This window comes from Blastomyces gilchristii (genome assembly GCF_000003855.2).
Source record: "Blastomyces gilchristii SLH14081 genomic scaffold supercont1.36, whole genome shotgun sequence".
Classification (NCBI taxonomy): domain Eukaryota; kingdom Fungi; phylum Ascomycota; class Eurotiomycetes; order Onygenales; family Ajellomycetaceae; genus Blastomyces; species Blastomyces gilchristii.
In genome coordinates, this window is record NW_003101647.1 from 241,215 (window position 1) to 254,911 (window position 13,697).

At 48.1% G+C, this 13,697-nt stretch overlaps 2 protein-coding genes across 2 annotated transcripts; one reads left to right on the forward strand and one right to left on the reverse strand.

Moving 5' to 3' along the window:
* Positions 1-146: 146 nt before the first annotated feature.
* BDBG_09165 (uncharacterized protein) lies at positions 147-1,495 on the reverse strand. The gene has a single exon (XM_002620433.2). It carries the CDS (start codon positions 1,421-1,423, stop codon positions 1,001-1,003), a length of 423 nt encoding a protein of 140 aa, XP_002620479.1. The 5' UTR covers positions 1,424-1,495; the 3' UTR covers positions 147-1,000.
* On the forward strand, positions 357-7,840 carry BDBG_09167 (creatine transporter). The gene is made up of 2 exons (XM_002620435.2): positions 357-6,666; positions 6,787-7,840. The coding sequence occupies exons 1-2, from the start codon at positions 5,083-5,085 to the stop codon at positions 7,162-7,164; spliced, it is 1,962 nt and encodes a 653-aa protein (XP_002620481.1). The 5' UTR covers positions 357-5,082; the 3' UTR covers positions 7,165-7,840.
* The last annotated feature ends 5,857 nt before the right edge of the window (positions 7,841-13,697 follow it).

A 13,697-nucleotide genomic window follows, 5' to 3' on the forward strand; every position in this document is an offset into this window, starting at 1 on the left:
GCAGTATACAATTTCTATCCCCTGGGCTTAAATAACGGTTGCACGCTACGGTCGATAGATATCGAGAGAGATTTAAATGGAACAGTAGCTTTTAGAGGTTCTTTTCCAACAATATAATAATGATATATAGAATATAGGATGATGGGTTAATTTATCACCTGAAAAGAAGTGCTGTTTTTTTGCACAGTTACTTTTTACCAACCATATCATAACAAATAGATATATATGAATACTGAAATGCATAGATTAAAACAACAACATACCCGGGGAAATGTTTATCATCTCCAATACTCTATGATACTCCTGAGTTCAATAATAATTGATAGGGCGTGTTGCGTCTTCAGATGTCAAGATGGATCACCAGAAGGGCGCGTTGAGGTGGGCCAATCCCGGCTGTTGATTGGGCTGGGCGGCTCCGATATCGGTCTCTACCGCCAGATATACGTCTGCGTCAAACGCACCTTTTCAAGGCTCCATTCCTCCATCTTCCTTGATTATCACATCTTTTCTTGAGAATCACATAACTATTTCCTGCGTCGTTAATGTTGCGCTACTTCGAGATTCCGCCAGACAGAACTTCCTTCCAGCTATGTTCAAGCACACGAAGCAGACTGAGCCTATAAGATACTCGCCTCGACTCGACTACCATACCTCATTTTCTCCTCATAGCGGCCCGGGGGCCTACCCCAGTATGGTATTTGGACATCTCCATGGCCCTTTGGGGTGAGAATATGTGCAGTATCTTGAACAGCTAAAAGTCATGGTCGGGCCTGTCTCTTGTTCCCGGCTTGTCAACCATCTCCATTCACCACGTTCCTAGGACACCTCCGTTGAGGTGCCAGTCGATGACTACGCCGCCACCATTGAATAACAACGTGGACACAGGACTCGCCTGAACTGTTCCGAATCACACTTCCTCTCCCGTTAGATTATAGAGGACGGACCGTTCCAACCTACAGCAGATGTTGGAGGAGATACACGCTGACTACGCGCAGTTAGATCAGTCATGCCTAACATTCGACTTATCCACAGAGCGATCGAGAAAAGACGGGCTTGCAGGCGTACCTGTTTCCAAACCCCCCTGTACACCCCTCCCCTTAGAAGATAAGATACCTCCCACCCTTCGAGCAACAAATTGCAAGATACAGTGACGACGCCGAAATGGTCTGGAATCCACACTATACTCGAGAGGGCACTGGTTAGGAGCTTTGTTAGGGCTGTGGTTGATGATGAGGAGAAAGAAGCTGGCTGGCGTTTCTGCGTGGAGCATGGCGCTAAAATGCCTAGTGCCGCTGATGATGGGGTACCTAGAGGTCAACACGTTCTCGATCATTGTTCGGATAAGCAGGCTGTGGAACGATATAGTAACTGCTTTGGTCCAATTCGCGAAATCGAGTGTTGCTTGCCACTTTGATCGACTCATTACTAAGTTTCCGCTCTGACACAGAGCTGCCTATAGACATGAGAGGAAATCCTGCTTGACGGAGGATTTTTATTTTTATTTTTATTATACTTAGACAACCCATATGTCTAAACTTGCCAGGAGAAAGATTTCAGCAAAGCAATTGCAGGGTCGCGCTATAAGCTTGAAATTTCGTGAAAACCAAGTTGGGCTTGCGTTGCCGCCAAAAATGAAGGTGCAAAAAAAAAAGAAAAAAAAAATCCAAACTGATGGCGAGGCACAGTCCAAGTGCTCTGCTTTATTCTCGACAGGAAAGGGCCGCCCCAGCCCAGCCAAGGTTCATATCATGTCATCTGAGGGATGGATGGATAGGGAGATTACATAACGCCTGCAGGGTCGTCTATCCCGAGAAACTAACCGAAAACGCTAGCACCGTGTTCCCGGTAATGGGTTGCAGCAGTAGCAGCAAGCGCCTCATGGCACTCGTGAGGGTGCAACCATCGAATGGCAAGGCCTCACTTCAAGAATAATTGATGGGCTCAGGATTCGGCCGAAAGCGAGGGAGCTAGGCTGACCAATGACACAGCTACGATGTACTTGGATGATGAGTTAACGACTGAATACGGGGTACAGGCATGGGGAGTCAATCGGTCTGCTTCAAGGGGAATTATTATTATTATTATTATTGGCCTCGAGCAGGATTGTCTGCTTCCCAAGTTCACCATCGCACCGGAGGCTGAATCCTATATTTATGCCATGCTGTCTGATCACGCAGGAGAGCTGTTGAGCATGGCCACCCCTGTCTATTACTTTCACGTGTAACCCGTCAGAGTGAGACTGAAAATGTTGACCCGGGTTGACTGAAGAGTCTGATTGGTAATGAAAAGATCTTGCTCTGGTCAAGATACGTTCGTATATCGGGTTTCTAGCTTTTATTTTTTATTTTTTATATTTTTTCCCCCTTTTATCGGCTAATTTTCAGTGCTTTATGTTCTCCCAAAAAGCTTGGTCTTTTTTGCCGAAGCGATACTGTCCATGTACGCACAGTACTGCACCCAACAATAGGGATACTGGCAGCTCTAACAATCCATAAGGTCTACAATTACTTCACATTGACACATTCATCACACATTATTGGGTGAGATGGAACGCAAGAAATGATTTTTGATTTTATTCCGAAGAATAGGGAGCAAAAAACCCCCAGCTCCGCGAGGACCCCGCGTGTTTTAGACAGTTCCCATCTGGTTGGTCGGTTCCGCTCAATTCGAGAAATTTGAAGCCTGAGCATCACAGGTAATTTCTTTTTTTTCAAATTTTTTTTTCATAATTTCTTTTTCACGGGGGCTTGTTGAATCATTGATCGATCAATTATTGGGGTTTCAGCTTTTACAAGGTAAACATAAGCTTTTGGCTCTCTGCATGAGATCTGTCATTCTCTCCTTCAATTCTTTCTCGCTAGATATCTCTTCTTTCAACCCAGCTCCTCCCTCCGGTTCCTCAACTGAAGGAAGGAAAAAAAACGTCAACGCATGACACGTTTCCTCTCGCGCTGCTTCCGGGAAAGTGGGTGGGCCGCAGAAAAAAAAAAATTAGCAAATTGGCTCTAGTATTTAATGCGTGTGGACACGTGTGAGAGGTCGCAGCTAAAGCCCGCTAACAGATTAAGCGTCTCTTGGCGACGATGCTCTCGCCACATCTCCGCTCCGGGGTTGGAGGGGGGGCTTGAAGGAGGGTTGGGGATATGCTAAACCTCTTTTAGGGAGGTCCTTAGGGCTTGGCTTGGAGCACGCGATGGGACCAAGGCCGGGAATACCCATGCGGGGGAAGATGGGGACCGGAGAACCAGACACAACGATGATGATGATGCTGCTGGTGATAGGTGACGATGGTGGCTGATGATGACAGAATTGGGCTCGCGTGCTTGGCCTCTTGCCCTCTTCATTTCACGAAGAAGAGGTTTGTTCCGAGCTCCTGCTACCTATGAACGGTTAGCAGTAAAAGCAACCGGACTGGGGAATTTTCTGGAGAATAACCAGACCAGGATTATTATTAACCCATGTGGATTCGAGTTGCAGGAATGTCTCTTCTGCGAATGAGATGAGCTCCGTGCGACGTTAGCCGCTCCTCTGAACGGTCTTGAAATGGGGACTTGGTCCTCCACCTTGGTGATTGATTAACCAATTACGGATGACACAGAGAAAGGCTTCGAATTTCCCTATCCGGGGTACGCTGGGAATCATCTGGAAATCTGACAGCCTTGACCACTACACTCCCGGGAGAAGAGGGGAGAGAGGGGCCCGGGGGGCCACCACCACACTGTTGCGTTGCTGTGAGTTACGGGTAGCAGGAGTAGGAAGAGTGAGAGTGAAAGTGAGAGGTGAGAGCAAGGGTACCGCCGGCAAGCCTGAGAGTACTCTGTACATGCCCTGTAGAAAGGCGCCAAGTTGACCCCAGCATATCAATACATCCCCGCGCCAACAGCTATCTCTCTCTCCGTGTCTCTGTATCTCTCTTTCTTCGCAATGTGCTTTGCTGACGGAGGCAAAGTCAAAAAATACTCCGAGGCCCTCGGGGTATAAACGACTGAGCGAGAACTGTCGAACTTCGACCACTAGAACCGCATGGCACGCCTTCCCCCCCCGCCTCTCTCCTCTCCTCTCCTCTTGGGATCTTGCTTGGGAATGGAATTCGATCGCGAGCAAAACAACACACTAGATCGCGAAGAACTGGCAGCACGCAACAAATGGCCAATCCCCGCTCGCGAGTCGTTATACGAACACACTTTCCTCCTGTGACAGGTCAGACCGCAGTGCCACGGTCGTAAACGGACAAGCTCGGGGCTAGCAATTCCCATTAGTTAGGACTGGGGCCTTGCAAGCATATTGGTTAGCCCTAGGTTAGACTCAGGTTAGCCTCACGTTAGGGCGCCCACACTAGCGCGACCCACCGAACGCAGCACTAAGCACTGTAAGCAGTCGACCGGGGTGACGGCGGTGATGGCGGTGATGGCGGTGCTGGTGAAAAGTCCCGTTCCGCTGTGGTGCGGGGTCCAGCAGCGGGGATGGGATTCGCGCTGCTGCTGGGCTTGGCGCGAGTCGGCATTGTAACCCTGGGGCTTGGCGCAGAAAAAACTTCCCCAAAACTTCATCCGGGAGATCGTTCTTTTTTTGCAAACCTCCGCCTCCACCACCACTGCCACCACCGCTGCCACCACCGCCGCTGGGTTAACGAACCAACAACGGTCGGCAATCCAACCTATTTTTTGTCCCTCGCCAAACAAGCTGCTGTCAACCGATCCTGCCAGGCCGCACTACTATATAACCGTGGTCTAATCCATCCATTCCAAGTCTCACGCCGCCTAAACCCAAACCCCCCCCCCCCTGCTCTTCTTCTCCCCCCCCCCCTCCCCTGTCCCGTCCTCTTCTTCCCTCCTCTCCCCGGTTCGCCCCTGTCCTTCAGCTCATCCTTGGCCGTCTGATTACCTTGCTGTGCTTTCTTCTTCCTCCTCTTTCCGGCTATTTCCCTGTTCTTCCTCTCTTCCTCATAAGCCTGGAGCTGCCCTGTTTTTCCCGTCCCTCTTCCTCCTCCTCCATGCAAGCAAGGAATCTTTCGCTCTCCGTCCTACTGCATCGATCCTAATAGCTCGTGGTCCGGCACGTTTGTTTTTGTGATCGCCCATCATGAGTGTCTTCAAAAAGGTTCTCAATATCCTCGCCCCCGACGCGAAAAAGGCGACGGACGGCCGTGATCAATGGCCGAATCGGCTTTCCTTCGTGCTGGCCGCCATGGGCGGCGCCGTTGGTCTCGGAAACATCCTTCGGTATCCCTCTGTTGTCTTTGAGAACAACGGCCTGCAGTGGTTCATTCCCTACCTAATCTCCCTCATCTTCCTGGCAATTCCGCTGCTCATTCTGGAAATCTCTATCGGTCAAGCTGCCCGCGGTGGAGGTGTCATCGCCTTCAACACGGTCAGCAAGCGCGCAAGAGGAGTCGGTATCGGCACCATCTTAACAGGCTACATGGTTGCGACCTACTACGTTGCCATTCTCAGCTGGGTCATGATTTACTTCCGCCACTCCTTCTACACCCCACAGGCTTGGGCCGGTAGAGGAGAGGAATTCTATATGCAGGATGTCATCGCGAATGTCGAACCCATCCCCGGCACCTTCAGTGAAGATGGCAAATCCGTAGCCACATATGCTAGCTACCCAGGCACCGCCCTCGTTGGAGAGACTGTCGGCTGGGCAGCCTTCGTCTGGTTTGTTGTATTCCTCTGCATGTTCAAGGGAGTCGGCCTGTCAGGCCGGGTTGTGTATGTGACTATGGGTCTGCCGATTGTCATGATTTTTGTCCTCCTTGGCCGTGGCGTGTCGCTTCCCAACGCTGTGGAGGGCGTGAAGATGTACGTGGGTCACTGGGACAGTTCTAAGCTGGCTTCGGGTCAAATCTGGCAGGCAGCTGCAGGTCAGATCTTCTTCTCCACCGGCGTTGGTTTCGGTTACTTCACCGCATTCGCATCCTACAACCCAACCTTTGCGAATGCAGTCCAGGACTCCATCATTATCGCCTGTTGCAACTCTCTCTATGAGGTTATCGGCGCATTCTCCGTCTTTGGCATCGTCGGGTACCTCGGTCTGAAGCCTGAAGCGGGTGACAAGCTCGGAACATTTACTGTTGGCTTCCTGACATACCCACTGGCCATTACAGAACTGCCTGCGTCTGCCTTCTGGGCGGTTGTGTTTTTCTTCACCATCATGCTCGTCGGTCTCAGCTCTGCCTACGCCCTCGTCGAGTCGGTGGTCACGCTCATCGTTGACACAGACTGGGGCAAAAAGGTCCCACGTACCGTCGTGTGCACGGTCGTTATTATAGTATCGTTCCTTCTATCACTCATGTACTGCTCCCAATTCGGATATTATCTTCTCGATGCCGTCGACACGTGGCTTAACAACTTCTCTCTCCTCTTCATGGCGTTTTCTGAGTGCATTGCTATCACCACCTTATACCGCTACAAGGAGGTCGTCGGCCAGGTCGGAGGAATTCCATACCTCATCTACAATGTTGGCTACGTTTCCGCCATGATTCTCGGCATCGGAGTAGGCCATGCGACCACGCCTTGGGCCGGTGCTGTTATGGGCTTTGGCCTCTTTTTCTTCTGCGCAGCCCTTTCTATCTTACTTGCCAAGAACCCTGACACTCGTGCTCCTCGTTTCTGGGCCAATAGTCCAATGTTGGAACGTTTCTGGTGGATCGCCTTCTACTCGGTAAGCAAAATCTATCCCTTCACATGCTCCCCCCCTTTCTTTCCTATCTGTGTTCCACAACGCCTCGATTTCCAATCTCGCCTCCCTTTTGACATCAGGCACTAACCATCAACACTGTAGGGCAACCAACTCACCCGCGATCTCAACGTCGTCGTCGCAACTGGCAAAAACTGGAGAATCCCCGTCTACTGGGGCCCCGTGGTCAAATACATCTCCGCCCCCATCCTCGCCATCATCGTCGGTTTTGCCTATCCCCTTTTCAACTCGAAGCGCAACGACCCGCTCCATATTTTTGCCTTTGCCGCCGCAAACGTTGTCATGGTTCTCGTCGTCCTTGGTCTGGTCATCCCACGGTCGCTGAGTCTCCTACTACCCGCCGAGCGCCTTAACAAGGTCGAGCACTACGCTCCTGGCGTGACACTGGCACCTGTTGAGGTCAACACGGGTGCCATCGAGGAGACCTTCGAGGAAGCCGAGGAGATGAAGCAGAAGCACTGAGATCCCGTTTCCCCTCTCCACCCCTCTCTCCTTTCCCTTCATCCCTCTACGCGCTCTTGTGTGTGTTTTTTCCATCATGCATTCACAGGGCTTATTTTTTAATCTATCTATTTTCCATTTGTTATACACATTCCCTCTTTTATGACCCTTCTCAGGCTCCAAAAACCGAAAACAATAAATACAAAAAATACAATAAAGAAACACTAACTAAATCAAGAAGAAACTCAAAGCCTCTCGATCTAACTAGCTAGAGCCCCTCAAATCTTTGTCAGTTAAAACAATCGCTCTTCTTGCTTTTCAACAGCATATACCAGGCGAGGCTGCTTATTGGTGCCTGCTCCACTGGGCTGATCTTATCCGAGATTACCCATATTTATCGGATAGTTAGTTATACATACATTAGGTACATACACACGTACATACAAATACTACAAATACATAATAATAATAGGGCATTCTAGAAGGAATTTTAGCTTTTTCCCCCATACTTTCCACCTTCCTGTTTGCCTCTAGCGCTCCTACTAAAACCAAGCAAAAAACGTGTTCAGTGTAAATTAAGTTTATAGGCACGTAATATCATTGGCCACTTAAATTTACAAAATTAATTTGAAAAAAAAAAACTATTTTAGAATTAAAAATAAAAATAAAATATACTTTTCCAAGGAAATACGAGCATGCAATTATTAACTACCCTACCCTACCCTCCTCACATGAACCAACCACCCCACCACCCTGTTTGCGGGCGGGTACGATGCGGTGTGTTTTGCTGTCGCTTTGTGTGCGCCCTATTTTAAGCTTTGCTGGCGTGAAACAAAACCCAGCAATCCCCTTATGGATGAAAGAGCAAGTTCCAAGGTTGGCGATAGCTCTTAACTCTAACGCTTGTCTCTCTCTCTTTTATATTATTAGAAGTTAGCGAGCGAGCTTGCCCTGGCGCCTGCAACAGCCGGGGATGAGACCCGGGAAGGGGGGGAGATGAACTAATGAACTACGGATGTTACTCTCCTGAGGATGTGAAGTTAACACAAGGTTTTGAATTAATTGTGCGGTTTTGAGAACGACAAAGGGAAGGAAAAAAAAAAAAAAAACCCCGTATTTTCGGCTGTTGCTGAGATCTGGGGAAGGGAAGGGGGTTGTGGCTGTGGTTTTGTTGCTATTATTAACAACCCATGGTAAGTTAGTTATGATGTATGGTAGGTATCGTGCTGGGAGATGAAACCTCGGCTTATCTTTTTATTTTTCTTTTAACTCCATAGTTACTTCTCTTTCCTTTTATTATATGGGTTGAGATTTCTCAAATACCTCTTTTTACGCGGTTTTAATTATTTGAATTTTTTGTTGGTAATCAAATGCTTCTAATAAAATTCCAAAATTGTAATCCGTAGATTATTATTGTATAGATTAATAAGTTTCCTCCTTATTCTATTCTTTAACTAGCTTTGTGGCACTCACCAGAGTTGAAACAAGGTGCTTAGAGATATATCAACATGTTTGGATGGAACGGTTTCAAACATTCTTGGCCAAGTATCCCGCCCGAACTGAGCTGAGGATTTTCCCCATCAATTCATCTTCATGATTATTGAAATATATATATATTTCCCCTTCACTTCTTTTCTAAGTTTGAATGGCCAAGTCATTTGCCCTGCAGAATCACTGGCAGGGGAGGAGGGAGGGTTAGTACATACTCCGTATATCCCGCAGAGTGCAGCAGAAGGGGCGGGGTGGAGCCAAAGCCTTTCCAATTTCCAAACGCTTCAGAGTTAACTTACTCCGTACATACGTGAAGCTTTTGTATCGGGAATAACTAATTCCACCTCGGGATTAACTTGCTGTTGGCGTTGGCTAATGGCCGGTGGCTGGCGCAGGCAGGGGCCGTTGATTAGCGTCTAAACCGACTCAGCCCTATATACTGTACATGATACGTCTCCCGAATCTTTATGGAGGTTTGGAATCACTTTTACCACCCGGATCACTGGCAATTGCAAGGTGGTTGGTTCCATGCTTCTGAAGAATAGCCGGGCCATTGACCCTTCATGGGCCAATTAATCTGTAGACAAATTTGTTCGAGGTGAAAGGCGCCTTCTGTGGAGACATGGATCAAATGAATGTGTGATGTAGACAGACAACTATATTTTTTGAAAGAGGGGCTCCTTTCTGATAAAAGGAAAGAATCAGTGCTGAGACGCTATGTGATTAACTAGTTAGTCTTTGTGAAAAAGAATTAAAGAATATTAGAACAAACTGAGGACTTTGAACTTATCGCTGCGTGGCTGGCTGCTCGTATCTGTAGGATTCTCGTCGGCGTTAACCTGCACGTTCTGCACGTCTGCCACCTGTTGAAGTCCCTGTTAGATTCCCAGTATAGTCGCTTTTAGCATTGGCCAGTCAACCAAAAATATTACCCTATAAACTATCAGAGGTCAGCTACGCCGGGTCCTTTGAGACTTGTGGTCTGTATATATAGTTAAACTCTCATAGATGGCACGGGCACTACGCTGTAAGTTGCAATCTATATCATGCAGGGTCAGCAAGAGAACCTCAAGCTGGAACCAGGGGAGAGAGAGAGGAGCTGGGGAGAGGGGGGGCTGGCGGAAAGAAGCTCAGTGGGGAGCCTCGATATCATGTCTATTCATGTACTTCGTACGAAAACCCCGTAAACCAAATCGAGCCAAGGATCGGGCTGACGTTCAGTAGATCTGTACCGCCACAACCAATTTAGGATGACAAGTTCTCCGTTTTTTCCCTTCCTTGGGTGTTGTTGGCATCTAGCTTCCCATAATGGGTGTGGTGGTACATGTACATGTGCAGTACAAACGCCCGATGTCCCCTGGGCGTGCATGTCACCGTGCATGTCACCTTGCAATTTTCATGCATTATTCAGTAAAAATCAAATATCGAGCTATCGCTAAGAATAAATTAGCAAAGGTGGCTCTATCGAAATAAGGGTTGTCTGCAGGCCGCTCAGAATGGGTGACGAAGTACGCATTGCACAGGGAGCTAGATATGTTCACAAGCAGATGTTGGGAAATCCGTCAATTTGATAGGCCACACCAGCTGCATGGTGGCTGTCTCTTCCAATGAATATGCCTGTCTACACCTCATTTCATCAGAGATCTTTCAAAAATTAAGCCCGTCAGTGGGCACACAAAAGGAATAGCATTGCCCCGCGTCAACTTACAGGCCGAGAAACAGAACATCCATTGCGAGAGTAGGCCCGCAAAGTCACCAGGCCGTGTGCAAGCAGCATATGGTTTTGGATTTTCATCTAACAAACACACACATATATATATATATATGTATATATATTTAAATTGTTTTTGAACCTATCAGGTTGAGATGTCTCTCCAAAGACGTACTTCATCTTACCGACCACTGCGTACGCTCCAGATGATCTCATAAGGCTTGGGCAAGTTATCGTGAACCCTAGGATTCCTTACCGGCGTCTTGCCGAACCGCTCCCGCTCGAAGGAAAGCTTATTCCTCGAAAAGCTGACGCTGTCGAGTGAAGCGCCTTCAAAGTTGACAACGAACGCGGGCATTTTCGCACATTTTCGCGGGCCGAAGCATCGTCCAATAAGTCCCAGATCGAGAAGTACAACTAGGAAGGCGCCTTCTTAGAGACGCAATTTATTGAGCTGGATGAGGATCCAGAGTACGTGTTTAAAACTGCGATAGAGGTTCCGATGGTGTTGTAGTGGTTGGAGAAGAAATGGCCGAACATCTCTGGGAGGATGTTGGAAAGATTACGGGGATAAAGACGGCTACTAAACCCGGAAAGGCCACCTACGATGGAGTAGATAAGAGGGACGCTGCGGCAAAGCTCAAGGTCTCGGCTCCTCTCCACCCTGGAGGAGGAGTCCCGGTGAAACTCGGGGCTGAGGGGGGGGGGTATCACAACTCAGGGGACATCTACCTGGAGGGAACGCCGCAGGATAACTTCGTGTTCGCGTATCAATTGCGCAAAATCCACATCGACTGGAGAAAGAAGACTCGTTTAGGAGACCTCGTCGGAGGTGCAGACTTGCATGGAGAGGGGCCATCGATTCGGATTCGTGATATAGCCTGTGTCAACAAAATCGCGAGTAGGTCACTGATTACGAAATCAACAGTGCGACATGATACCGACGATTTTGGGGCCTCATTACCAAGAAGGGATGTTAACGTAACTGGCGTCGATGAATGTGACGGGCATCAGTGCCTGATGGTCCAGGCAACCATAGGTTATGAATGTTGGGAATTTCTTTTTGAATGGTGCAGCACTGGTTTACAGGTTGACAGCCTCTCTTATTTTGAGTGCGAAGTAGTGTGCCAAACCGTGATTGTCATATTTCTCTTTCAACCTATCTGCTTCTAGGCTGTGGTTGTCGCTTCCAATGTCGGGCTTCAAATAATTGTATTTGTGATCTTCCGAGTTAAGGCTCATGGATTTCAGTATTGCACGTACTGCTCGAATCATTTTGAGGCAGGGGAGCTTCTCGCCTACATCCATTATAGTAGGATATTCGTAGCAAAATTGAAATATGATCGCCACGATAGCAGCAGCAACCGGAGTTGAAAACGATGATCCGGGCAAGCGCGTCCAAGGAGCTTTGGTTGTCGACCTAGTAGAGATAGTAGGCGGTTCTATTTGCAGAGGCCATATGGACTCAATATCGTGTCCTAATGCCCCGAAAGTGTATCGTGTGTCAATCAAAGGAGGACATGACTCGACCTTGTAACCAAGGTGGTCAGTTGCGAAAATTTTGAAGACACGGTCCTCATTAGCTGGATATTGCAATTGCTGATGGTTGCCTAAATTCCCCACTGCGGCAAGTATTATTATGCTTGTTAGCGGCAAGGTTAATCGCTTCTTGTAAATTGTCGGTCGTTCGGCAGAAACCGAACGACAACGAGATAATGTCCGCCCCCCACTCAACAGCGCACTCGATAGCCTAAGCAGCATGAAAAGTTAGTCACAGCAGAATCAATATCCGATAACGGGGAGCTCTCACTTTAGCTACTTTTACATCCGCAGATAAATCACTCGCTAGCGAGTCGCGAGTTCACCCAACCCGAACAAGGAGGTCTACGTTCGGCATGAGCTGGAGTATAATTCCAGCAATGAACGTCCCATGTCCATCTTCATCGATTGGAACGGAAGAGGCTTGCTCAGAAAATCGTGAAATTTCACAGAAACCGGATCATCGCCTTTCGGCCCGTAGCTAGAAGATATATAAGGATGAGAAGTATCTATACCCGTGTCGATTATCGCTATTCGAACCGTCTCTACATCCTCATGTGGTGTTTTCGAAAGTAATAGTTTGTCCCGAATACTTGCTAGCCATTCCATCCGATGAGCGCTTCCCCTGTGAACACAGTTCTGATCAGCGAAGCTCTTGGGAACAATGCTCAAGATTAGGGCAAGTGATGCACTCGTCTTACTCTCTAGGTTCTGATTGCAAAGAAACTCTAGATGCTTCACTATAGAAATGAATAAAAGATGCGCTCGAACAGTCTTTTGATCGCTCTGGTAAACCCGCTGAAGAAGCTAGAAATGTTAGTAAGAAGCATGGCGCTGAAAAGTAGCAAGAGCCGTGACGTAGGGGCGCATTGGGGTTTAAATTACAAGAGGAGTGATTTAAAGCCCGCTCTCTGCGTGAGTGAGCGAGTCGTTTCTTCCTTTGTGAAGGCATCAGTTCTCTTTCAGAGTCTCCGTTGGCGTCTAATTGGATAGAAGGGTGAGCTAAGGGTGTATCGGCACTGGTTCTTTGATCTCGGGCTCCGGAGGGCCTTGTTTCACTGTTAGCAGTAGAGGTCGGAACTGGTGACTCCGATCGATATCGCTTCTTCGTGCTCGGCCCTACCTTCATAGCAAGCTCCAGGTTGCTGACAATTTCCCTGTAAATCAACTTTCGTATCGCAATAGGCCTCTCTTTCTCTGACAAATTTTCGTTTAATACAAGACCAATGTTCCGTTGTGATAGATGTGGTCTTCCCGGTATGAATTTCGAGAAGAATCTTGGCGAACGACACTAGAGCTGGATGGCCAGTCTCAAATTTAAGTAGCTCTTCTGATGGCGGAAGCCCCGAGGAGAAGGCCATGAAGAGAAGCACATCCTGGTTAACGGATCCCGTAGATTGAACGAGATGAATGTTCTTTGAATCCCACTCTGCGTCGAAAAAGTCGAGAATGCGGTAACCTAGCTGAAGGGCAAAAGTTCGCTTGTTACTGTGTAATATAAGCTTGCTTATTCTGTGGCTTCTTGCGAATCAACCGGGCGAGTGATACGCTTGACGATGGGTCGGCACTGAACTCTTCCGAGGGAGGGCCGTTCCAAGTTCCAAAGACATCACCTCCTCTTATAGTTAAGCCTAATAGTTTGGCTCGATTTGAATCGTCTTGTAGTTGGTTACATATATTTTCGGTACAGTCAAACAAGCTACCATCGCTGCAAGGAAATTAGTGCCTAGTGACAAGTTTGGAATTAAGTCGTGGAGCCTACTCTTGTGAATCATAGAGCGCCTCCTGCCAGTGGTGTGAATCTGAGCACCGA